Genomic DNA, 27,748 nt, shown 5'->3' with positions numbered 1-27,748 from the left:
CAACATTATTTAAGGTCATTTTCATGCTATGGAATGTCAAGTTTAATTGTGATCCTGGACACATTTGAAGCCAATTATGTCCAAGAACTAAAAGAAAGTAAGAAACTTTGTAGCAGTAGATGATTTGGGTTCATGGTGACACTAAGTGTAATTTTAGTTTCATTGTTTCAGTATTTCTGTCATCTCTTTTTCTCTCATTCCATCTCTTTTTCCATGTCCCTGTGGACTGTTGCCTCCTGTTTTCCCCGCTTCTTGCCATAGGCACTGAATACAAGTCATGCGCATGACATCCCCTTTGTCAATCAGCAGTCAAAACAAGACGAGACCTGAGACGACAGTCACTTTAGCACTCTGAGCTCGGGAGCCAAACTCAGTGCTTTCCTTCTAATTTATTCTTTTTCTCTTTCTTTTTTTTTTTTTGTCAGATGTCAGAAAACCACAATAAATGCCACCATTGTCATCCATACACTATATCAACATGACACGCACGTAAAATAAACAATGTAAAAATATAGAAATAAACTGTAAACCTCAAATGAACCAGAGAAAAGTCCACTGTATGTCTGACATGAAATACAGCTTCATCCAGTTCCAGGGAGTTGGATTATTGTATACATCTGTATTCATATATATAAATATTTCATATGTATATTTATAAATATTCATTTATTTATATATTTATGTGCAGTATATGTCTGTTCAGTATGTTGTACTGCATTTCATTATACAATTTGTTGCTTACAGAGGCTGCTAGCTCAGTTCTGGTTCTCCGGATTGACCAGGTGTCCGATGCTCCATCCAAACCCGACAGGCCAGCCAAAGATCCTGTCGCTATGACAACTGAAGAGTTCTTCCACTTCAACTTTTATCCTTGCCTTGGCAACGCCCAGCAGTGCGTGACAGTGTAGTCTCCTTTTCCCTCTTCTGCAGTCAGAGGGAGATTCTGAGTTGTTTTGGAGACATTTTCCCAGGATATAATGGTATCTGTTCCTGTAGGGGACTGTGTTGTGTGTGGGTATTGACAGATTTGCAGCCAGCTTTGTGGGTAAGTAGCATTCAAAGTGCTACCAATTATACCTGAAAGCAATTATAGAAGCAAATTAGAATTGATTTCCAAACTGTACAGTTTAGTGCAGCCCTCTTGTGCTAATGTTCAGTGGTTTAATATAGACGCACAATAGTCAGCAAACTCTTGTATGAAATCACCACAGGAACACTTAATGTTATGTTGTTAGCTAAGTGTGAGAGCAGTATAGAGGAGGGCTCCAAAACATCCTGCGACCATGAGAAGAGTGAAGGGAACCACTAGGGGTTTGCTGAAGATGTTACTTGAGGATCAGACAGAAAGAGAGAGAGAGAGAGAGAGAAAGAGAGACAATGTGAACGGGAAAAAGAGAAAGAAGCAAGAGTGAATGAAGGAAATTGAAAAATGGAAGGAATGAAGGAAGAAGAATGACACAGAGAAAAAAGAACAAAATGTTAGCTCAGAAGAAACTGCAACAGGAAGTAAACAAAAAAATATATAAAGATTGAGCAAAAAAAGAAATTTTCTTTATATTTTAAATAGAAAGAGGGAGAGAAGGAAGGAAGGTTGAACTGAAGAAAGTGAAAGAAGGAAAGAGAAAAATGAAGGAAGATCAAATGATAGAAAAATTTATTTGAAGGGAAAAAAACTAATTTAAGTGAACAAATGAAAAGATAATGAACGAATGCAAAAGAAAGTGAATGAACAAACAAAAGAGAGAGGAAGAATAAACGTTAAAAGCCAACAAGTAACATGACTGAAATAATGAACTAATGAATGAGAAACAATGGATTAAATGAAACTGAACAGACAAACAAAAATAAAAAAAGAGAATTATCAAAGGAAAGAATGAAGGAAAATGAGTTACACTGTTGAACGACTGAAAGAATACGAACAAAATGGAACCATTAAAAAAGAATGAAAGATTCCTGCAAGTTGAGCAATTACACCATTATGCGTGTGTGTGCACTTGTGTGCAGGCAGTAGTGTAGTTAAGCTGCAGGAGATTAGGAAGCTCAGTCCAGACCAGCACCTGAGGGAGAAGAGAGCAGAGAGCTGTGAGCCCCAGCACTCAGTTCACCAGCAGGGCAGACGGGACATGCTGAACTGAGCAAAGCCTGGAGCACTGACAGAGGGCTTTCATTTTCATGTGTCTGGCTGAGAATTAGACTGAGGCAAATTTGATATGTCCAGTCTGGCCAAACATTTCTAAACGGTTTAGGAAGCAACAGAGACAGATCAGAGCATCAAAGTGTGGATCAAACGTTCAGTTACACAGATCAGACACAGACCTGTTAGGGCAGTCACAGGTGACTCTTCTTCTACCTTCTTTAGTGATTACAGGATACAAACTCTGAGTCAGACTGTAAGAATTATAGTCAGATATAAGTGATGTAAAATCAAATCATCTACTAAGCTGAATGGTGATAATGACTTTTCATCATCATACATGTAACTGTTTTATTTTTATTTATTGCTGTTTTACCAAGAGATGGAAACCAGCTTATATATGATGCTCCAAGTTTCCAGATGACCTGCTGGTGATACTGTCGGGTAATTTTGCCCTTGTTATTAGAGTAAGGACCCTACACACAATGACAGTGGTACACAGGATATTGTCAAGGTATTGTGCAGCTTTGCCTGCATGTAAAACAATATATTTCAGGTCAGAAGGAGATGAAAACATGGATAAACTCATCTATCCAGCATGATATTTCTCTCTAAATTACGTGGAAACCCACAGGGATATTCACTATACTGAATTTAACTTCAGACAAAGATTTATTTTTTTTACCTTACCTTTGTGGGTTCATAAACAATCCCCCCCCCCCCCCCCGCACCGAACTCTCTCAGTGAGTCGACACTTTGATGTTCCCTATTGTGCTTTTATGTTACTCTATTTAGCATCCTGAGTTTGTTTTTCAGTCTTTTCTATGATTCTCTCCTCTTCCTCTCCCCTGTACTCATTCTTCCCTTTCTCATCCGTTTGTTCCCAGGCCAAGGCCCCATATCCTCATTCATTCTCCTCTTCACTCTGTCTTGTTCACCTGCTCATCACTGCAGACGTCATAACTCCCACTGCTGTCTTTTACATTCCATCCTTCCTCTCTGTCTTTGCTCTTCCGTCATTTCTCCTCTGAACTCGGTCTTGATTTGGCTGGTAACATAAAAGGTTTGCCCATGTTTGATCTAAATCCACTTGAATTTTATATTACTGATTTCCCTTCACAATAATTATCAATAAACAGTGTCTTCAGTGAAGGTCAGGTTGAATGCTGTTCATCTAATGTGGTAATTTTACATCCAGAGAAGTTATTAGCCAGGTAAATCTCAGAATGTTATGCAAGCTTTCCCAGTGTAGTATGAGTAAATTATGCAAAATTAACAATTGTATTTTTCTTTTTTCTCAATGATAAACCAGCTGACTGTTAGGGAATGTTCAAACAAGGATGAAGCAATTGTGCATTCAGCAGAACAGTTATCACAGCACAAAGTCAGGAATCCTGACCAAACAAAACATCTTTTCTGCTCTTCCCTAACAGTCAGAACAATAGAGAGATTGGGCTCAATGCAGACTCAACATCTCTTTTTTGGAGCTGTACTTTTAATTAAAGTGCTTTCTGTCCTGTTTAAATTCTTTCTCATTTATATTATGGACGGAAGGCTTTTATCTTTTTGTGAAATCTGGTAATTTTGCTCTTAGACTTTTGCATTTTGCATTTACAGCACTGGCTTTTTTGTGTCATCCTTTTTCTTTTTTTGTGCGTAATATACAAAGGTGAAAAAAAGTGTCATCGAGGCATGCTGCTTTAATTTAGTGTGTTAGCTATTTGTTTTTGGAAAAACAAGCTACACTCTTAAAAGTAAAGGTTCAAAAGGGGATTTGTAGCAATGCCATAGATCAACAGTTTTTGGTTCATCAAAGAACCTTCAAGTGATTTGTTCTTTTTTCTTTAATAATTTAAAGAACCCTTTTCCACTCTAAAGAACCAGTGCAATGGAAACGTTCATTGGATATTAAAGAACCACTGATGCCATAGAACCACAGGTGCTTAAAAAAAATTACCATTATTTTTTAAGAGTGTACACCAAATCAGCAAGCTCTTCCACCTCTGCATAACAGCCTGTGGTGACCACCATATTTTCTTGTTCCAATGTGTTAATTAGAAGACCATAACACTGGCCACTGATAAGCACAGCCAATCAGGTACTCAGACTGATGTAGCCAACACTCCCACCCTGAGCACCTGGGCCTGACCATTTGGTTTTGCATAATTATGTTTTTGCAGGTCACATTTGCCAGGTTGCTTAAGAGGTTCTTCCAGACATCAACTGCAGCACATCGAATACTGTACATTCACCTTTTAGAGAACCAACTTTGATGTTCAGGTCATGAGGGGGGTGTTCCATATCAGCTCAATGATAAGTTTCTGAAGAGTCTTTAGTTAAGGACTTCTGCATCCTTCAAAAAAAACCTCCTAAATCAGCATTTCGCATTCATCTTCACATCCATTATATATCTGTTCCTTTGTATACCAACCCCCCCCCTCCCCCAACCAATCCTCCTTGCCCCAGTCAATTGCTCCACAAAGCTCTAGCCTGAGGGCAGGTAGGGCAACTCATTGTGGTAATTATAGTCTGGACAGACTTTCTGCACCAGACGGTAGTCTGTGCTGTAGAAGGAAATGTAGATACAAATGACCTTAAAGGGTTTGGAGCAGATCCAGGACACGTGGCTCTGTGTCTGCTCCTGGAAGCAGGTCTTGGAGGGGTCATAGTTGCAGAGCGATGTGCGTTTGCTACGGTCCACCTTCTCGTAGTCAACGCGGCAGTTGAAGATCTTTGAGTCTTTAGGATAGACCACACTCTGGCGCTCCAAGTCAAACTCCACTGCCTTCACTGGAGGTACCAGGCTCACTGAGATGTTCCCCTGACCGGTGGAATTGTGACGGAAGTAGACGCTGAAGGTGCCATTCCCGTGATCCACTATCTTACCCGTGATAAGCAGGTTGAGGCGCACCGTTTTGATGTTGGAGTAGAAGTCACCCCAGCCAAACATTTTCTTAAATTTGCCAGTTTTGACGATCGGTGGGTGCCGCTTGACACGCGGGTTCCCTGATGCATCCGTGTCAGATTTCAGGAGATCGCTGCCTAGCATTTCCCAAAATTCCTGTTTGGAAAAGGGCTCCGGCGATCGATAGGGGAGCTCCATTGTGGAAGTGTTGGCAGCACGGTTGCGGCTGTGCATCACCCAGCGACTCAGGGGTGAAATCGAGCCCTGAGATCCCAGAACCCCCAGAGTTTTTGAGGAGTCTGCTGAGGAGGAGGACTTAGACGTAGATGAGGAGAAGGAAGAAGATAACGAGTGGGTATCTTCCTGTCCTAGAGCCAACTGGAGGATAGAAAAACAGGAGCAAGAGTGAGCCGGTGACTGAAAGTATAATAGAGAAGATGAAAAATGTGACATTTAAAGAGAGAGGAGGTTACACAGACAGGAATTTGAATAGGATCTAGATTTGCATTTCCTAAAGGAAATACTGGTGTTTGCATAGCAGCAAAAGAAGAGTGTTTCCATTTAAATATAGGCTTAGGTTTTAGACTTCATTTCTGCATAACTTTGATGTTGTCATGATGTTCAGCCTCTGCCTTGTTTTCTGTTGACTGGTTCAAGCTGAATTGATTGAATAAAATTGTAGAGAAAATTTAGAAAAATGTGTTTGAGGAATAGCAAAGAGAACAGCGATACATCCTCAGCACTTGAATCAACATTCATCCATGGCGAAGCATCATTGACACCTCACTAAATTGTCCAGGCCACATTAGACTGCCGTCAACAGGAATGAATCTCCATGGTCTGACCGGTACTCTACATTCATTGGTTTATGATATTGCTCTAGATATTGCATGGAAATTATTTGATCCCTTTATGTCTTATCTATCTTTTACATGAGATCTCTAGGACTCCCAGAGCTAATTTAACTAAGTGAGAGTGAGAGAGATTGTGAGATTTGAACTCCTTCATTATCAAGAAACACATAAATCTTGTATTCAAATTAGCACTAATAAATGAATTTTAATGTATTTTAACAGTTTATTTATTAAGGACCTACTAGACATAAACATACAGAAAACATACAATAGAGAGAGGAAGAGCTCTGGAGTTGAATGGAGGTAGTGCAGAAAGCATGTAGTATGTTGTTAGATGATATAGTGTGTGTTTGTCTCATTGTTTGTACAGTATATATAGAGAGCTGTGGAGGTGGATGAGATGCCTCTCTACGTGGGCTCATGGATGGGCAAAGAGCCCCAGAGTAGGTGTAACTGGTAATTACTAAATGGTAATGATATATTTGAAACACCTCATACACAGATGATCCAACAAGAGCTCTTATACCTTGGATCAAACTGTTGGATGTGACTCTTCACAGGTTTGGTTTGTGTGTGTGTGTGTGTGTGTGTGTGTTGCAGAGTGTCAGAGAACAATGCTTTGATGTATTGTTTATTATCTGATGAGCTCTAAATTCTGTTTGGTCTGTTTCTCTGAGCCATGGGCCTGAGCTGCATTGTATCCGCACTGTCAGGTTCAAAGCTGAAACTCCCCCAAAAGACACATTCAATTCTAGGAAACAGTCTTATGCGGTACAGAAGCTCTCTGACTTCGCCAGAGACAGAACTCACTTCCTGGTTTATGGATTGCAGAGACCTTGCGTGTTGTGGTGGCATGGACCACAACCAAGAAAATTAATTCCCACTTTCAATGGTGTCCTAGTCAACTGATGCCATCTCACATAACCTTAAGTCATGTGACCTTTCGTCTTCACCTCCATCTGTTCCAGGAAATAAAAATATAACTTGATATAACAGAGACTTGCCTCTGGAGTGTGAAGTGTCTCTGAACCTGAGGTAGGTTTAAAGAGAGGACACAGATTTAGTAAGCCATTTTTATTTTATTTCTTTTGGATTCTCTAAGGTGAATTTGTTTTATGATGTTGACAAGTTTGATTCATTTTAGCAAAGCAATTTGTTTAGATGGTGAGTTTCAGTTGCTGAAAAATTATTCATCTATTTTACTGCCATTACTTGCTTTACATGCTTTTTATTTTTTTTGTATTGAAAAAAGTTAAGTGCCAAAAGACTAAATTAGAATTTATGTTTTTAAAAAAAGTTACGTAATTTGTGTGAAGTGTTGTTTACGGTTCCATCAGGTCATACTGCAAAAATCCATAAGAAATTCACGTTTACTTCTATTTTGAATTACACATTGCATTGTGTTGCCTTTTAGTTATCAGGGTTAGGGTTACAAAAACGTCTGTAAACTTTTCCTGTAATGGTGTGGAGGATGTTTTCTTGGCACACTTTTTGGGCATTGTTTAATTTCCACGGCCTACCTGAGCATTGTTTCTGACCATGTCTATCCCTTTATGACCACCATGTACCCATCCTCTGATGGCTACTTCCAGCAGGATAATGCACCACGTCACAAAGCTCGATCATTTCAAATTGGTTTCTTGAACATGACAATGAGTTCACTGTACTAAAATGGCCCCCACAGTCACCAGATCTCAACCCAATAGAGCATCTTTGGGATGTGGTGGAACGGGAGCTTTGTGCCCTGGATGTGCATCCCACAAATCTCCATCAACTGCAGGATGCTATCCTATCAATATGAGCCAACATTTCTAAAGACTGAAAGCCAAAGGGGGTCAAACACAGTATTAGTATGGTGTTCCTAATAATCCTTTAGGTGAGTGTATATATGTATATTGTTAATATTAATAATAATCCACATTGATCTATCATTGCTCACAAGACATAGGCATGAATGAGAACATTGATATATAGTGAGAGAGTGTAGAGCTGTAAAACTGTTGTGGGTAGCATACCTGGTTTGGTAAAACTTTGATGTGAAATGTTCATTTCAATTGCATTCTTTTAGCGAAACTGAGCACAGTTTGAGACATTGTTGAGATCCCTAGAGAAATTACTGGTGTGTTTTTCTCAGGACTAATATGTTATTACTATTATGTCCCCCAGTTATTCTTGTTGTTTACTAAACACAATTGAGATATTAAAGATATATTAAAGAGATGTGTGATTTTCCTTTTATATGTAGATATGTGGTATGTTGGTTTTTTAAGTGTAGAGTGTGAAAAGGAAAATCAGTGAAGTGAAGTGAAGTGACATTCAGCCAAGTATGGTGACCCATACTCAGAATTTGTGCTCTGCATTTAACCCATCCGAAATGCACACACACAGAGCAGTGAACACACACACACACACACTGTGAGCACACACCCGGAGCAGTGGGCAGCCATTTATGCTGCGGCGCCCGGGGAGCAGTTGGGGGTTCGATGCCTTGCTCAAGGGCACCTTAGTCGTGGTATTGAAGGTGGAGAGAGAACTGTACATGCACTCCCCCCACCTACAATTCCGTCCGGCCCGAGACTAGAACCCACAACCCTTCAATTGGGAGTCCAACTCTCTAACCATTAGGCCACGACTTCCATAGAAGTAAAGAAAGAAAAGAATAAGGTAGTGCGTTAAGATACCTTATTTGAAACCTGTCTTTATCTCTCAGCATGTTGGATTTATATTCCAACCAGAATATATGCCAGTCCACCCTCAAAGTAAATGTATGCAGTCATAGTCAGTTTTTGAGGATTCTTTGTGTGTGTGTGTGTGTGTGTGTGTGTGTGAGAGAGAGATATCCCTGCCAGACTATATAACCATGTATATTCAGACAGTGTGTAAGTGTGTGTGTGTGTGTGTATGTGTGTGTGTATGAGAGAGAGAGATCGCTGCCAGACTATATAAACATGTATATTCAGACAGTGTGTAAGTGTATGTTGTGTGTGTGTGTGTGTATATGAGTCTGTTCTCACTGTCAGGACAGGCCTGATCCACTGAGCTTAAGAATCTCTCTCCTCCATAATGCATGCTGTCCTGTCTAAACCCTGATCTTTTAGCCCCCTCTGATGCTTCACGGCCATCTCATCTCGTCTTATGCAGGCTTATTCTGGCTTAATCAGGCTTACTCATGCCTGATACTCATTTTACTTTACTCTAAGTGCCTATCTCCAATCTTGGTAAGGCAGATTTTATACAGTGCGGATTAGCGCAACATGCTCTGGCTAATTCAGTCTTCCGTAGCCGTGCTCGTTTTGCTCTGGGCTCTCAGTCACTTTGCTTGGATCTTGTGTGGACTTCTTTGTGCCTCTATAAAAGAATGCGTGGATTAATAACTGTCCTTGACGAGCATACAACGCCTTTTCAGACTGAATAATTCTACATTAGCTCCGTTGCAGATCTGCTAATCTGCTCAGCAGCTATGCAGAGTGGGTCCTGCATGAATGTCATGCTGGCTAATTGGGAGTATAAATATTAAAATGCATTATTCTGCTTATAAATACCTGTCTCGACAAGCCTATCTATTTAGTGCACATACAGAATGGACTAAAAGTTTGTCAAATTCTACCAAAACTTTACGAAAGAGTCTATCTTATTTATTTTCAATTTATTTTAGCACCTCCCAATTACACTGTCAGTGTTTATTTTGTTTTAATTTTAATTTATTTTAATGACCAGCTAACTGTACAGTTACTGTCAGTCTGAATTAAGGGTTTATGGTATTGATTGAATGCCATATGTGTGACTACAGTGTGATGAGTCTATGTTACAGTCTATTTGGCAGCCTTCAGTTAATTTCAGATCTGTTTGTAAGAATTTCTTAAAAACACTCATTTCTTTTTATATCTAATATTGGGTTAAAAACAACTACTGCTTATAAATGGCTCACATACACACACACACACACACACACACACAGTCACACATGCTCTTTGCTGTATCCCTGTGCTGAATGACGCAATGTTGTTTTCACCAACTAAAAGCTTTGTTCTCCATCCCATCATCCTCTGAGGAGTAAACACTCTAGTCTGGATACACTATTCTGATCAGTCAAGTGTTGTCACTTTCTTCCAGAAGGCAGAAGTAATTCCATAATGTCCAGTAAAAGCAATTAATCAGTCAGTCCCAGTTCTTCATCTCTATGAATCCTTTTCTTTTTCTGTGCTTTTTTTCTTTTCTTTTTTCACTTGTTCTTCTAAAACCACCATAAAAAAACGGCACACAGTAGGCCCAGCAAGTGAATCCCATTTCTCCCATATCTCCCTGGAGAAGCATCTCGGCCCCAGATTAATAAAGAACAAAAATCAAAAGCAGGTAGACATATTGATTTTAATCTATTCAGACTTCACTCTCATTTTTTTCTCTATCTTTTTTCCTCACAGAAGAGAGGATGAATGTGAGGCGGGTTCAAGAGAGGAAGGGTGAGGAGGACCAAACGTACCATTACCCCTTGTTCCTATAACCTGATCTCTGTCTCTCTCTCTCTCTCTCTCTTTCTATGTGTATGTCATTTACTCCCCATATGTTGGGAAATAGTTGACTTCAAATATAGATTTATGGCAAGTTTTCTCCAACAGGCTTGCAAGCCTTGACCTCATCAAGAGCAAGTGGAAAGCTGAATAAGAAAGAAAAGTTAAGATTTTAGAAATGTCAAAAAATGTTTGTTAAGTTTAATAGGAACAATTAATTACTTATCACGTCATACACTTTCCTTGTTTTAAAAGCTGTAACTTTGCTAATAATAGCACTTTTGAGCACTGCTAAATTTACTTATTCTCAAACTTACTGTATTTGCTGTACACAATGCCAAGTTTAGAAGATTAGATTAGTACACATGCTCGAGCAGAAAAAATTTAACGCAAAAAAACAAAAACAAAGATAAGATTGTGTGGTTAATACTTCACAAAAAAAGTGGTGCAACTGTTTAGTGAAGAGACAGGTGTAAAAAGTGCTTCCTGGGTCTTAAACAGAGACTTCCTTTTTCATTTTTGGTTACGGAAACTTTATTTCTAGGGCTCTGTTGACAAATTTCCAACCGTAAATAAATAACATGGAGGGGACTGAAGGGAATTGACAGGATATTATTATCCACACTATACTGTATATCAAGTAACCGAAGGAAAGCATCTCTGAATGAGATGAATTGGATTTTATAACTTCTTTGCCCTCCATGTGAAATTAATGACATGATTTATCCAGTCTTCTGCACCTCTTAACAGGGATGTTCCTCTGTCTTTCATTAATAAGATTTGTAACTACATCAACTATATCCTCTCCCTGCAGACTTGATGTGGTTTTAACTTCATTCCTTTCCTTGTACCATTTAAAGTTAATGGTGCATGGCAGCTGAGACATTCTAAACACTGCGGATAGAATAACACAGTATGTTTTTTGCCAAATGAAACACTCATGAGAGGGGAAGACTGCAGCTGGAGGCGTTGGTAGCATACACAGGACTGAAAGTGTAACGGCTGTCTAGACTGTCCAGCTCTCTAATCCTACACTCGACTTTCATGTGGATTATGGTGGGTCGAGAAAGAAAAAAATACTAGATGTGAAAAACAAAGGCAGGGAAAGACAAGACATCTTTAAATTATATCATACCGCTCATGATAATACCGTTATAGATTTGTAAATGATAAAAAAAAAGATTAATATCATGATATCAATGTTATAGCAATGCAATGACGTATGGTGGATATACGTTCCCTAGCGTGCACAACAAAAACACCACAAACTCAATAGTGTGTTCGACTTGAAGCATCGCTTTGTTGTGAATGAAAACAAAGTATCGCGAGGGGGGTTCTAGAGTATATTTGAGCACACTCTTACCTTCACAAATAGGCGAGGAGCTTATATTTAGTAAAGCAGCGTGGAGAGAGGGGAGTTGGCCAATGACTTCCGCCGACTGCCTCAGGCCAGTGCAAAAAGACGGCCTGGCGCCATCACGAAAGCTTATCAATTGCACGTTTTAAGCTTTGCCAATTTAAATGTTCAAAACAAAATTCAAGAATTAAGAATTCAAACAGCAGACACGGAAAAACTCAACAGAGAGTTTGTGCCCCGAGTTTGTTGTGCATACAGAGCGCCGCGCAAACACCAAACTGAGCTCTTCTTCGCTTCATCACATGCCTGAATAAACGAATATACTTCGCCAGTTTAAACATACAACCACAACAAGACATGAAAAACTTAATTCAGCACCCGCGCGTTTTTCGGTGCGTATAGTGTTCATGCAGAGAGCTGCGGCTACAGCCATTAAACACCAAAATGTCTCTTCTTGCTCTTGAAACGACAAATACATACAAAATTGACACCTCGAAAGTAACCCGGAAAAAACGGTCAGTTATGTCTTGAGTGAAAGTAAACAGTTGCGAAAGAAATGGAATGTGTATAGACTATGCAATGCTATTTACATTGATTATTCAGTTTCTGTACCTGGACACCTATAAACTTGGAAAAACGTAAATGTTGTTTAAATTTTATATTTGTTTATTTGTGCTAGTTACACAATTTCAAACAGGACCACCGGTAAAACCTGTACCAGAGCCCCATAAACCCCAGCTACGGCCCTATACAATGATCAGTCTGCTTCAAGTCGAACACACAGCTGCTGCTGCCACCTTATGACAATAGATTTACACTTTAAATAAGGTAGTCTGTCATCAATGACAGTAGCTCATTGGGAAAGGATTGAACATACCCTTCATTTTGTTTGCACTTATACATGCTGCTGCCTGCCAGCTGCAATCACAAATAAAACATTGTTCCGTGTTTTTATGAAAAAAATGAAAATTTATTAAATTATGAAAATTTTGAGGCTATATCGCCCACCCCTACTTTAATATAACAACAATGTGTGGTAAAAGCACACTGTGCTGAGCGCAGTAAATCCCATTTATTCATAGAGTATTAATTTGTATGAGTTCTTTATGCACCAGTGACTTGCTTACGGGATCCCAAGTAAATTTGGACTTTAATGAGTATATTGCTATAATAGTTGGCTTGAGCTGCAGAACTTGTTTTCTAAGAACTTATGCACAAGAACTAATGGCACATACATTTAAACACAATTAGTCTTTTTTTTTTTTTACACAATTTGTCTTTTTTTTTTCAGACAGGTAACGTTCTCCAGGTATATGCCAAACCCAGACTCAATTATACTGCTAAACAGACAAGCATGATTTGTCACTCCACAGAACAGGTTTCCACTTCTCCAGAGTCCAGTGTCAGCATGCTCTTTACGCAAACCTATTAAGAGGTGTGTCCAACTACTGTTGTCAATATAGTATAGATTGCAAAAGTACTGAAGAGGCAGTGATCGTGCAAAAGATAAAAGATTATAATGAATAAATGAAACTCACTTAAAGCGAGTAAATGAAACTGTGTTTATTAAGGGCTCCGGGTTTGGATGGTCAGCATGGTTCAATTAACCTCTGCTGGTACATTCTGTAACTACACCATAGTGTTTCTTTTGTGCTTTTAGCAATATAAGAGCCTCGCCAGTCTGTGTGTTTAAGGAGACCTAATGGATGATTCACTAGTTCACGCTTACATATAATTAGCTAAGGTGTGGTATGCGTGTTTGGCGTGCTGTCCGGGGAAGGGCTCTGAGCTCGGGAATGGCCCGAACCTAGAGTACCCCCCCTTTCCCATCTATTTATAAAGTGAACTCAAAGTGAGGAGATGGGGTGGAGGAGGGATGCTGATAAACTGTCAATGGATAGAGGTAAGTCAGCGATATTTATACTGTGGGATTGATTACTTGATTATGGTCCACCTGTGTCGATTAGGCTAAGTATCTGACGCGCTCCTCCCGAATCTTGTTAATAAAAACATCATTTAGCAGGGTGATAAAACAAAAAAGGAAAAGAGCACCGCTTTAGGCAGCAGATGGCGAATAGCTGATCAGAAGAAGGAAAAAAAGAATGAAAGAAGGAACTTAGCAACTGAGTCATAGTGCTAAAGGTTGCATAAGGAAACATGGAGGGGAGGGAAGAGAAGTAGAGAGTGAATACAAGCGCTTCTTTGGAGGTGAACTCATGTGGGCTTTGAGATTTGAAAAGATCTGCTATAATATTGACAAGTGCAAGGCTAGATCAGAACAGGTAACACCACAGAATCTCATTACACGCAACAAATCCAAGCACAGTGCAGGATGTGATGTGTAACTTCAAAACAGAGGAAAAGATTAGACTTCACAAATCATTTACTTTTTTCATATATGCACTTGGTAGACACTTTTGTATACAAATAACAACTTAAATTGCATTTAAAGTATGATTTTTTAACCTCATACTCTGCTGTTTGAGCTACAGGAATGCTATATCTATATTAGTCTATGTCTATTAACAGTTAGGTCACCAACTGTATGTGGTACAGCGAAAAATAACTAGCCATAAATAACTGTAATAGAATGAGCATTTTTATTTGTCCCACTCCAAATTTCAGTTTCAATAGAAAATACATCTAGAAAGAAAAATGTAATTGTAAAGCAATTTTATGGGGCGTTTAGGGTACGCACAATACGAATAATAAAAAAACTGAGCCAGTTGGCTGAAAACGGGTTGTATTTTTGCCGTCTGGTGTGTATCGTGTGAGTCAGTCAGGATGGATGCAATGAGGGTGGGGGGTTATTGTGGTAATTGTGACTCATTTAGAGTTATTTACAACAAGCCTTAGGTGCTTCTCCAGGCGACAAAAAGAGAAGATGTTTTTTTATGGTTTCATACTTTGGATGCAGGGATGAAGGAGTTGTTGAAGGAAGTGAAGAACCAAAAAGATGATAAAGAAATTGGTATACAAAAGTATTGCACATTACAGTATGTACACTAGAGTTAAAAAATTGTGCCTGGTAAGTTTTTTTTTTACTCTTTTGAAATAAATCTCTTATGCTCACCAAGGCTGCATTTATTTGATAAAATACTGTAATTACGTGATTGGTTAAAAACAGCAAAAATAGTCATATTCTAAAATATCATTACAATTTTAAACAGCTGTTATGTATTTACAGCTCCAGAGGCAATCTATTGTAGGTTATTATTATTTTTTTATTCCTGATGGCAAAGCTTAATGGATATTTGGTGATATTTTGGTGTTCATTTCTCTTCATTATCAATGTTGAATACATTGATAATGAAGAGAAATGAAAAATCACGAAAAATCACTTTTGTGAAAATCATTATAATTTTTTTAAAAATGGAAATCTTTTTGTAACAATGGAAAAATCTTCAGTCACTTATATAAATTGAACATATCTTTGCTCAATTTGATCCCCTACCCCTCTAGCTTTCAGTTCCTAGGTCCTTCTGATAAAAAGTGGATGATTCTCTGTTGTATTTCCCATTTGTAAGTCACTCTGGATAAAAGCAGCTATTAAACAAATAAATGTACAATAAATGCAAATTTGAAAAAAGTTCAACCAAAAATAATATAGTGCAGAAAAAGTAAGGCAATTGCAGTAGTGTAGTCTACATTTATACTGCACAGTTTTCACATCAAAAAATGTGTATACTATGCACATACTGCAAAGACAGTATAGTGCGGCTTTCCAAACATAGCCAGAGGGAGTGAAAATAAAAAGTGGAGAGAAGGTGGGATGAGCTGGAGGTACAGCATCTCCGATAATGAAGAAGGCATCCGGAGAGCAGGCAGACGACATTCAAAGCCAGAATGAGACAGACAAGTGTAGAAGACAGAGTGGGAGCTGGGAGAAAGAGAACAATGCGAGCAGTTTACAGAAGAGTAGGGAGATGACCGGTGTGGGCCTGACAGCTCCAGAGGCAATAAACAGGCATTTAAAGCGACAGATACACAGTTTCTACCCAGCCAATTAAAAACAGACTGGAACAACATTCTACCTGAGTCTCTTAAAGGGACAGCTACAGTGCTCTACTGAGGCCAATTAAAGAGAGGACAGCACCATTTTACTCAGCAGAGCTCAAGTGACTGCATCTGGGAATATATCACTGATTCTGCTGATTTATCCTTTAGGAGAATCTGTTACTGTTCTCAGTGCCATGAGGATCTGTATTCAATGGGCTCTTGTCTGAAAAGGTTGAATAACAGCTTTTCCGAATCACTTTACAATTGAGTAATGGGGTTTATTGTAGCTCTCTTATTGAATGTATGTCACAGATTAGGGTGTCATAAAAAAATACACAAAAAAAAATCAGATCAGCCATGAAAAAATAAATTGTGTGTAAATTGCAGAAAAAAACTTAACTAAAATTTGTTTTTTGGTTAAACAGTTTCAAACGGTTTTTCATTAAATGTGCATGCTTATTTTCATATTGTTATGAGAAATGATTGTTTGAGAGGAAAAAACCCAGAGCATATCATAAATTGTTGTCTTTGAAATGAATTTTTCAATTTGGATTTAAATAAGCCCCTATCAGAGGTAACCTTTTAAAACAGCAACCTTATGGCCTCAGAGGGCTGAAATATATTCCATAATAGTGTGTGAGAATGTGTAGCCAGCTCTGGCCCTTTGAATCACATCTCCCCTCGCAGAAGAACAGACAGATACACTATTACAGAGGTTCAGACTGATAGCACTGGAGAAAGAGGTGCATGTTTTTGCCTAGTCTTTTAAAGAAACAGGCACTGCAATTAATGTAAACCTTCCGGAAGGGAAGAGCCTGTGTCCACTGACTGAAATTTTGTTCTGAAACAAGGAATATGGTTGTTTGTTCCAATGTCCTATAAAGGAGTAGCTATTCAACTTTTGTTATATACTTTTTTTCAGGAGGCAACATGGAATCGAGGTTTATTGTAGAAATGTCTGTCTTACAGAGCACACTATACCAGAGTGTGTTATATTTCTCCTAATATAACCAGTGCTGGTGAAGAATAATATTGACCAGTAATTTCATAGCTTTCTTTTCACAAACCAGTCACCTAATTGATCAAGTCAAGGCTCACCCTGCATTTTTATTTAATCACCCTGGGACAATCTGATATTTATTTTGATAGTCCAAAGTGGAAATGAAGCCTAAAAAAATTCTGTTTAATTAAATAATGCATCACATTATGGAAATTCAATTTGTTGCAATTCCATTTTATAAAGTCAGTCGTCTTCTAACCCCCGGCCCCCTAGTGGTCCTACACTTTAGTATCTTTACCTGCAAACTTTTGAAAGGTAGTGTATTTAAAATTACAACACTTATTCATTCAAGTTTGTTAAACATACAGTAAAGCAAATGTGTTACTGTATATAAAAATTAGCATTGATAAATTAAGTAACACATATTAATTTTATTGTAAAGTCATACTATTTTGTCATATTGTGCCAAACTGTGAGCGTTTCTGGAAGTTGTGTTTTCCTAGATGTCCTCTATTGAATATAACTATTAAGTGTGTTGTTGTTTTTTTTAATACAGGTCCCTATTCCAGTGCATTTCTGTCAACCAGATAAAGTAAGTAACACCAGCCACTGCATATGAATCTTAGAAAAAAAGATATTGACAAGTAAGGCTCATGCTTTTTACAAATCTCCAAAGAGGAATGTAGAAAATAAATCAAGGTTACTGACAAGTATATGTCAATAAGTCTGACAATATGTCTTTAATTTAGTGCTAAGATTTGGATGAAAAAACTCCTCTGATCCTCTGAGTGTCAAGGTACTACACACGAACACACACACACACACACAGTGTTATGTCCCAGCGGAAACACTGCACTGTTAACCTCAGTGTTAAATTAAGTTTGAATATTATGCAGAAAACAATATGTATGAGATGAGATTTTCATTTTCTAAATCACTCCATATAATTGAGGGAGAGGATGGAAGCTACCTCCCTCTCTCTCTCTCTCTCTCTCTCTCTCTCTCACTCTCACTCTCCGTCTCTCTCTCTCTCTCTCTCTCTCTCTCTCTCTCTCTCGCTCTCACTCTCCATCTCTTTTGCTGTCTCTCAATAAGTGCCATGCACTCCTGTGTTTCCTCAGGCTGTTGGATTGAAATCTCCATCTCTAATATGACATCAATTTTTAATTAAAGGCCCCAGATCCCACTCAGATTCCTGAGTGTTCACCGACACATTTATTTCTCTCACTCTCTGCATCAGACCTCATCTGCTCACGCTGGGAGATTTCTCCTTCTGTTACATGATTAAAATCTGCAGACGGCTCTGCCCTTAGAACTAATTATTCCACACCAAGACAAGAGGCGCAAGGGAGAAAGAGAACACAAAGGGGAGAGAAAGGTAATTTCACAAGAAACAAACCGTTTGACTCTTATTGAATTATTTATGCCGGCTTCAATAGGGTCACAAAAGCCCAATAAGCAGCACCTAACACCCACACACGACCTCAGCCCCGGGTACTGGACAAATATCAGTCTCTTCCTCCCTTCTCCTCAAGTGGGCCATCCCACTTGAATTGACCATCTGAAATGATTTGGATGGGTTCAGTTCAGTGATGCTTGTTGAGCGAGGGCTAATTCGGTATTCACAGTGAAATGGCGGCACCTGAATTGGCTATCAAATTTGTGCATTATGCCGTATTGACAGAGAGAGAATTGCATATGGGTGCAAATCAGCACAATCTGGTCTGTGATAGGTGAGGCCGGTATATATGGGCTCGGGAGGAGTGAGGTGGGCTGGGAATTGAGAAAGAGGGTGTGTTAGCACAGACATAATTGTTCATAACATTTCTTTGATTATGGGGCCGTTGGTGGATTGTCGTTTTGTAACCATGAACTTAGCAAAACAAATACAAAACGGAACCTGCAGTACTGTACAAGTTAAAAAAATCCTAATGAAATGTGTCATGTTTATAATATATAAACAAATATAACTGATTTTAACTGTGATAATAATAACTGTTTCTTGAACAACAAATAGGTAGATTACAATGATTTCTGAAGGATCAGGTGACACTGAAGACTGGAGTAATGATGTTGAAATTTCAGCTTCGCCATCACACATTTTAAAATCTATTCAAACAGAAAGCCCTTATTTTAAATTGCAATAACCTTTCACAGTATTACTGTTTTTACTGTTATATTTGATCAAATGAATACAGTCTTGGTGAGCAGAAGAAATGCCCTTCAAAAAACTTTTGAATGGTAATTTATAATTAACATTTAAAAGGGAGGGAAAAACACTTTCTACATATTTGTTTCTATATATTATATATTTGTGTAAACATAAAAACCATAAATAAAAAATATATTGTTTAAACTAAATGTGTATATTTTGAGCTACTCGTTATCATCTGCTGAGAGCATGAAAACAATCGAAACTGTAAAAATGATGTATAAATTGTCATATTTAGTCTGTTATGTTAATTATGCACATTGTTGGGTCTGTTCTGTCTGATTCCTGAAGCAAAGCCAGTTGAGAGGCACTGTTCATTGTACCTACAAATATTTTGTCCCAGGCCCTTTGAATTTTTTTAGCGACTTCCCTGTAAGTTAAGAGAGGTGAAGGCTGGGGGATAAAGAGGGACACTGTATGATCCAACAAGGCTATGTGTGGCAGCGGTGCAAGACAGTCTAATGGGAGAGGTTTGATTCTATGTCATAGACACAAACACCATCCTAAACTACATCTGTTCTCTTTCCCTTCCTGCACGGCTGAGAGCACAGCTGATGCCCAAATTAATGGGATTCTCCATAGCACTATAGGACAGGCTCTAACAGGCCATTTAGATCTCATGACCCCATTTGCACTTGTTAGGATCATTCATGGAAAGCAATGAGAATCAGAAAGGGAGAGAGAGACACAGAGAGCAGGAGAAAAAGCAGGGTGTGGAATGAAATTGCTGAACTGACTCCTCTGATAAATTCTCTAATAGAAAACGTCATGTCTGGTATTGAGGGATCACTCTTTGAGTGATTCCATTTCAAAGGAAAAGTATAGTGAACTGGATAATTTTAGTGCTGTTACACCAGTGTTTTACATCATTAAGGAAAGCCTCAGGAACACCCACCACTTTCATGTTCTCCTCATCTAATAGCAAAAATCAAGGCTGAATTGAAAGTTTTTCCCCCGCTACAGTACGTTTGTTCAATATCCTACTGAAAGCGTTTTAAGCTATTTCTGATTGGGAAACAGTGATGCGCGGGTTGATCCAAAATGAGCGGGTGCCTGCGGTCACCCCACGGTTACGAGTCATTCAAAAACATTTTTTATGATATTCGGGTTCACAATCGATCGGGTCGTTTGAAATAAAGATGCCAATTAAACCTCTGTAGTTTATATAGTACTAGACACAATTTTGTAGGCCTATGCTTTATTGGCTGAATAACTGGCTAGAAGATGACGCACAAGATCTCAAAGCCTGTTTCACACATACTCCGTCTGCAGTGCGTATGCAGTCCGTGTGTGTGTTACGTGTTTGTGGTTTAGAAGCAGCACAGACTCATTGTGCTTTCACACAGGACGCGTTTGAACTCCGCTACTGATCCGCGGATGTTTAGTTCACAAACACAACATTTGCTCATTATTTAGATTTAAAATCATGAAAAAAAAAATAAATAAATAAAATATATATATCTATATATATATATATATATATATATATATATATTAATTTTCAGCATTGTGACTCTTTTATCACAGAACAGTAACAATCTTTCATAATCATAGATATTATTTTAAACTCAATAAAACAACAACATATTATTCATGCATTTGACTTCTAGGTTTGTAAGCTGCTCAAGCAGCACAGCAAAAATAGACTCGGTACATACACGATTGCTGCACTGCTCCTGGAACACACTGACGGACCGCAACCGCATGCAGTGTGAACACTCCTATCCTTTAACACAGGTGCGTAAAATAATACACAACGCACACGGACTGCAGACGGAGTATGTGTGAAACAGGTCAGTCTGCAGGTAAAGAACGAGGCGGCTGAAGACTGGGGAGTGGAAGCTCCGCAAATACACAAATAGAAAGAGCAAAGTGTGAGAGGCATTTGCAGAAATAATCAATGATGATGACCAAAGTGCTGGCTTTGACATGGCCCAATGACGCTACGATGAGCATTTACTACTTTTAAAAAATGCGGGTCAGGAAGCGGGTATATATATATATATTTTTTTTTTTTTTTTTTTTTTTTCCGGTCCGAGTTGTGGGCGGGTTAGTTGAAAACGTCGGTCAGGTGCGGGTTTTTTAATACATTGACCTGCGCATCACTGTTGGGAAATAAATAAAAGTTTAAACTGAGTAATTTTGTGTACATCTTTTCTTGCAATTAATTCAGCCATCAGTATACAGCGTACATTGCTGTCTAGACATCAGCTAATGAAAAGCCCCATACTAATCTTGATATTTTCAAAAAGTCTTTCTTAGAAGCCTCTGAGCTAATTCTTGAATTGACAGCTCACTTAGTAATTAAGGATTTTAGATTTCAAGAATTAAAACTACAATAGGGTACAATAGGAAAACGATAACCGTTTTCATCCAGCCTTTGCAGGCTTTACCAGCAGATGCCTATGTCACACCCTAATGATGTCAGCAGATGCCTTTGTCACACCCTGATGAGGTCACTGCAATGCTCTGCTAGTACTGTCTACTCTCACAGATGGAGACAGATGTCCATGCTTCAAATAAACTGGATGTAGCACTGCGTCCATGAAGAAACTCATCTTTGCCCCTCTCTACAGGTCTGTTTCTGATTGGGGAAACTATTCGAAGTGTAAAACCTCCTCCGACACAAATAAATCTGTCCTGCTTTCCAATCAGCTCATTTCTTTTAGATGAAAACTGATTGTTTTGTGTATTAATTAAAATCCACAATGTAGGTAAACCTTAAAGCATAATTTGTAGGTGTTTTATAAAGACTTATTTTATAAACTGTGTCAAGTTCATGTAGTTGAACACACAATGCTTTTACAGCGTTTATTAATCTTAGTTAATGGTCATTTTGTGCATGTAAAATATATTTTTAATATTAAAAGTTGTACATTAATTCTAGTTACCAAATTTTTAACTAATATCAACAATGAACAAAATGGTATAAATTAACATTTAATTTAAATATATAATTTAACTAATTTTATAAGTAAAATTCATAATTCACAAACCAATGTTAATGTAAAGAACATTATGTAGTGTTATTGAATTTATGAATATTTGTATGTGTGCTGACACTTTTGTTGTCTTACTCTACCTGTCATAAACTGATATTTCTGTCTGGTTTTGTTTATCTATGAGGAAACACATCAGATAGAAATTGTGAACTGTAAATGATGGTGATGTCAGTGATTTTACAATGCTAGCTATTTCAAGTAGATGGTTCTCTTTTAGGCCAGAAACATATCTGAGTACATAAACGCAGACGCTTCTTCCCACAAAAATTAGCAGGTATCAATGAATTTCAAAACAGTAATATTCATAATACAATACAAGTACATGTTGCTTCTCAGCTTTGTTGCATTGGCCGTAAATCAGGCGTTACCATAAAGGACCTGTTTCTATAGACAGATGCTATGTCAGGTCATCTACTGTCCTGATATGACTGTCTGCCTGAATAACAATACATCTGATTTAATGTCACAGACAAGACATGACAAAGGTAACTCTGTCGCCCCCTTGAGTACTGAGTTTTTTTTTTTTTAACAATAGTAATCCAAGGGCACATGCTCTTGCAATGCATTGTCTGTGTTATGTTTTTCTGGCTCAGGTCATAGCCCTAATTACAATGAAGAAAAAACACTGCAGAATCCACTTCTTTCCTTTTATGCTTAGTGTAATGCAGTTAGTTTCAATTAAGCAGTGCTTCAATGTTTATATAATAGCATTTAACTGAGATATAATTGGATGTTAAGAGTAGGAACTAATAATCTATGCATTAAAGCTGTGCTATTTTAGCTGTCCTGTGCTGTTCTCCAGCTTAACTTCAATGTGGAAATCCTGCAATGTCAATGATGCCCATTTCTGGGAAGGAGGCGGATGGGAAACCTACAGTACAATACATGGGCTCCTCCAGGGGACAGCCAGTCTGTGCTAATGAATCAAATTCTCAGTGTTTAACATCTGGGACACAGGTAGACCACAGTTTTTAAACATTATAAATGGACTTGGACTTCAACTGGACAATTAATTTGTCTGATTCTCGTGCGCAGAGGTGGTGTGCCCTTCTATGATGCTTTGTTACAGTATTTAATCCGGCCTGCCTGAACCCGTGGGCCTGCCTACCTGGCAGTGTTTGTGGTTTAGGTGCTGCAACTGGAGTGCCTGCGTTCCTGGCGGGAGTGTTTTGTGGCATGGTGAACTGCATTGTCGGGTTTTCCCAATTGCCATTTGGGGTCTGCTCTGCACTCCTTCGGGCTATGTGGAGGACGCCAAGTCATCGGGTGTTTCCTCTCAGGGTCCTGGAGTTTGCACTCCTTGTTGTGTTTATGTTTTGATCTTTAAAGCGTTTTGAGCTCCTGAAAAGCACTATATGAATAAAACATTATTGTAACATGCCCTTTTACTGTCTCAAGATGAACTGTGGGTCATTCTAGGGGAGAGTTTCAGAGTTTACTTGTACTGTAAATCTGACCAGACAAGGCAGCAGACCGTGAGGGACAGACGAGGGGAGTAGTTGAACACGTGAGTCATAGAATATTTGTCCATTAATGGCACGAAAACAAGATTTTTTAAGAGCTTAAAATCAAGCAATAATGTTAAAGTGACATAGTCATATTCGAATCCCGAATGGCTTCGGGTCTATTTTATTCTGGATTTTTTGTGATTTAGTTTAAGAAGAATGACTGTCCAATCAGAAACATCTCTCTAAACTCAGTGCGTCTAAAAGCACAAACAATTTTCATCAATATTGATCACATGCAGTTAAAGAAAGGTATGTTTTTTTTTAACTAAATTGTCTGTTTTATTATTATTATTATTATTATTATTATTACTATTGTTTCATTTCTGTTTATGCCAGAAACAAAGTTTACTGCACACGCCCAGACAGATGGACTGGAGTTGTCTGATTTTAACGGTGTGTATTTTCCATCATGACTGTGTACAGCCTGCTCTGAAAAATCACATCTTGTAACTGTATTAATTTAATGAGAATGATGCTGAGCCAATATCACTAGCATAAGCACGTTTAACGTGGTAAATGCCTGCAATAAGCTCTTAACTGCAATTACATTGTTCTGTGGAGAAATACTTAAATAATCACAAATCAGAAGAGAAAGAAGGTGAAAAAGATGGCCATTGCATATTGTATGCATGTACTTTTTTATTTTATATTAAATTATTGCATAGTGTATATAGTTGTGTTGTATATTGTTAACATTTTATATGGCTAATATTTTGTATTGTTTATATCGGGGTTACTAATTGTTTTATATTGTGCGAACTGACGTGTGCGGTACAGATCTGCTCAGTTTACATTCAGCTTCAGAAAAAAATACTCCCTATCTGAATATAACTCTGCAATATGTATGCGACCAGGATTTGGATGTTTCTAACCTCATAAACATCGGTTGATCAGTGGGTTTTCTTAGATGCTAAATTCAGTCATCTCATGGCACAGGCCATAGATTTAATGAAAGCTCAAAGGCTGGAAGGCTTTATTTAAGGCCCTTAGTTTCAACAAAGCTGATGAAAATTAAGGTTGATTATTAATCTGCTCTACATGTCTATTAATAATAGTGGCATAATAGTGTTTAATATGGGATAATTCATGGATTGCTCTATAATTTATCACTGTCACACAGCAAATGAATTTCCCACGATGCCCAATTGAGGTGTGTGAATGCGTAAGCCATTTTCTTGCGTCTGACTCTCCCTAAGGTTTAAGTAACGTGGCAGATAAATGACCTAATGCCATAAGCTAAATTGGATAATTACATTATTAGTGATTTCCTGATTCAAAGAATGGTTATATATCTGAAAGTATGCAGAGACAGCATTCTGCAAGCCACACAAAGCAGACTGTGTATGGTATTGTAATCAAATTTCTTATAACCTTCACCTGTAATTTTATGAGTCTGCTCTTTTCAGCCTGTTTCTTTTCTTGGCTGTATTTTTTCATTTAACTTAGAAATAGATAGAAAGTAATATATATATATATATCACTTTCATTTGGATACATTTCTTTAAGATTGTGTTTAATCTTTATTAAAATTTGTCAAGCCCAGAAGATTGGTGATGCCCTGGTATGTATGCTGTGTATTTCTCTCAGGACTGACCCCCCATCAAATCCAAATTTAAGACTTACAGACTGAAGGGAATGTGACCTTATTAAATTTCCTGGCAGCCCCTTCTCAGTAAATTACAAGTAGGTGTTTTGTAATTAATCTAGGGAAGATTTCTCATGGTTATTAGGTGTCCGCCCCCTTTCAAATGGACAAATGATAGTAGCCAAATGGGAGGCTTTACAGCAGGAAGCGGGGTTTGTACTAATGCAACATCCTACTGAAAGTTCCAGTATGTGGCATAATTAAACAGCAAATAAAGCAATGCTTGTTGTTTAGATTTCAAACTCCGATATGCTTCTCTTTGTTTGCCACATTAATGACAGCATTTTGTATCCCTGTAGAATAAAAGAGGATTAAAGCGTGTCAAAGAAGAAGTCATGAATTATTCCAGCTACACAGCAGATAATTGTAACACGGAGACTGCTAGAGGGGGATTAAATGTAGACTGCTATAACACCCTCAGCAGGTGCATAAAAAACAGGCAGCCGTATACAAACCTTTGCTCTAAAGTTAAACTAAGGATACCCTGGCATACTTTACCCATTAAAATCAGTACACCAAAGGCAGTGTAAGGCTTTGTACAGTGTGCCAAGATAAAAACTGACTCTTAAACACAGAGGACATATTCATTATAGTTATTGTTGTTATTTAATCGATTTTCCTATTGTTAAATCGAGTCACATCTCCCTCAAAAATAAATTCTGTTAATTTATAATACGACTGTAAAATCTTATTTCTAGAAATGTAAACGTTTTCTCTTTTGCTTTGACTTATTTAAAATTGTAGGTTATAGGTTGAGCATATTAACTTTTGTCTCCTTGCACTCTGAACAATTATATAATTATTTTACTCTTTTTAACTTCAGGCTTATATCAGATTGTCACACCACTTGTCTGTGGTTGTGTCTTTGCGGACTAGAATATGTGAGTGGTGCGGATTTAAGTTCTTATAAGAGCAATTTTCCAGAGTGTTTATTTTCCTCCTCGTTCCATCATCGTTTGAAGTCACAGAATGGAAAACCAGTGGAGTGTCTACAACACACACACTCTTCCATGCCATCTTTCAATGTGTGATTTGCTTAGTGATAGAAGCTTAACTTCTTATGGTCTTTTGTTCTGAAACTCAAGTTTCATGATATGAGTTACTTGTATTAAAACTAGTGTACAATAGCAACATAACACTCAGAGCTGTGCTGTAAAAATAACTATCAGCACTACCTCATGTGATACTGTTAAAATGTTTTCTACAAGTTTTAACATTGTTACATTGTGTGTTCGGATTAGAGTCTCTCTCTCTCTCTGTCTGTTTGTCCTGGTCCATCTACCTTTCACTGGTGCCCCCTTGAAAAATTAGGATCGTGACTCCTCTGAATTTTTTTTTTTTTTTTTTCTCACTGTATCGATCATTTTCCCCTCTCTTTCCATCACACACTCACACAAAATACACAGAATAGGCATGGGACCCCTTGCGCGCGAAGCGAACCGTGGCGTTCAAGAGACAATCAATAAACGCTCGAGCGCGCGGAACCATCCAGAGCTCGCGCCCTAAACTCTCGCCCTCAAGTGTGAAGCGCGAGCGCACGGCGGGAAGACGTTAACGGTCACCCCTTGACGCGCAAGTGACGGCCACTTGAAGCGCACAACTCAACCGTTGACAGAGACCCCGTTCGGTTAAGTAAACGCAATGCTTAAACTTAATATCACCTCTTAGACCTCAAATCACCCCCCTAGCCGCTCACCAAGCAAGCTGTCCCGTTGAGGAGCAGCAGAATGAAGCCGTGGTCGGAGCGCATCTCGTCGATGTCCTGTCTGTCGACAGCTCTCCGTTCAAGAAGACGCGGTTCCTCTGGTACCGTATCCAAAACAGTCGAGACCCGGTCCCATGTCCAACATAAAGTCAAGCACGAGCTCTCCTCTGAGTGGAATCCCACCTGCTGTTTGTCACGGTAAACTCCGCTACTTGGAGAGTGTCACATCCAAAGGTGTCTGGAAACTGACAGGATACTTCTTCGCTGCCATCTGCGTACACTTAGCTCCGATTCGTGTTGCTGTGTGAGGGGAATCATCACCGTTAGCCGCGCTTTTATGTGCTGGTGACAGTTAGGATCCCAGTGCGCGAGCCTGACCAGTGCACAAACTCCTCGAGGGTCGCACATATCAGTACATGCAAACTGGCAGCAGGGCTCCTACACGCGCTGACGTTTTAAACCCCCCTCTCTCTTTCTCTCTCCATCCTCAGAGCCCCCAATCTTCCTTTTGCACTCTTTCCCTCACTTTCCCATACTCTCTCTCTCTCTCTCTCTCTCTCTCTCTCTCTCTCTCTCTCTCTCTCTGTGTGTGTGTTTAGGCGCATGCGCGAGCGTGGTAGTTGGAAAGCAGGTGTGCAAACTGAGTCTCTTTCAGTCCCTTTTCTTTGTTTTCTCTTCTGGTGGCTTTGTATTAACTATAATATCAACAAGCTTTGTTGCTCGTTTCCCTTAAGCCATTTGCGTCGTTTTGTTGCGCGCCAGTATTGTGACTAATGACGCAACTAATGCTGCGTAATGAGTGCAGGTTAGTGGCACCAGCAACTAAAATATATAAAATGTGCCAACTTTCGTCTCAAATGAAGCTATTGTTCGAGTTAACTCGATATGGTAAAATTGCAAGTCCGTTCAGAACGATAAT

The 27,748-nt window shown here is 38.6% G+C and overlaps 1 protein-coding gene across 1 annotated transcript; it reads right to left on the bottom strand.

The window, feature by feature from the left end:
* Positions 1–242: 242 nt before the first annotated feature.
* Positions 243–27,748, bottom strand: LOC113044226 (neurexophilin-1-like). Its single transcript, XM_026204007.1, has 3 exons — positions 26,821–27,748; positions 4,387–5,417; positions 243–1,077 (listed from the first exon to the last, which is right to left on the bottom strand). Exons 1-2 carry the CDS (start codon positions 26,872–26,874, stop codon positions 4,620–4,622), a joined length of 852 nt encoding a protein of 283 aa, XP_026059792.1. The 5' UTR covers positions 26,875–27,748; the 3' UTR covers positions 243–1,077; positions 4,387–4,619.

This window comes from Carassius auratus, chromosome 3 (assembly GCF_003368295.1).
Source record: "Carassius auratus strain Wakin chromosome 3, ASM336829v1, whole genome shotgun sequence".
Lineage (NCBI taxonomy): Eukaryota > Metazoa > Chordata > Actinopteri > Cypriniformes > Cyprinidae > Carassius > Carassius auratus.
The sequence above is the reverse complement of the archived record's forward strand: the minus strand, read 5'-3'. Positions and strand labels throughout refer to the sequence as shown.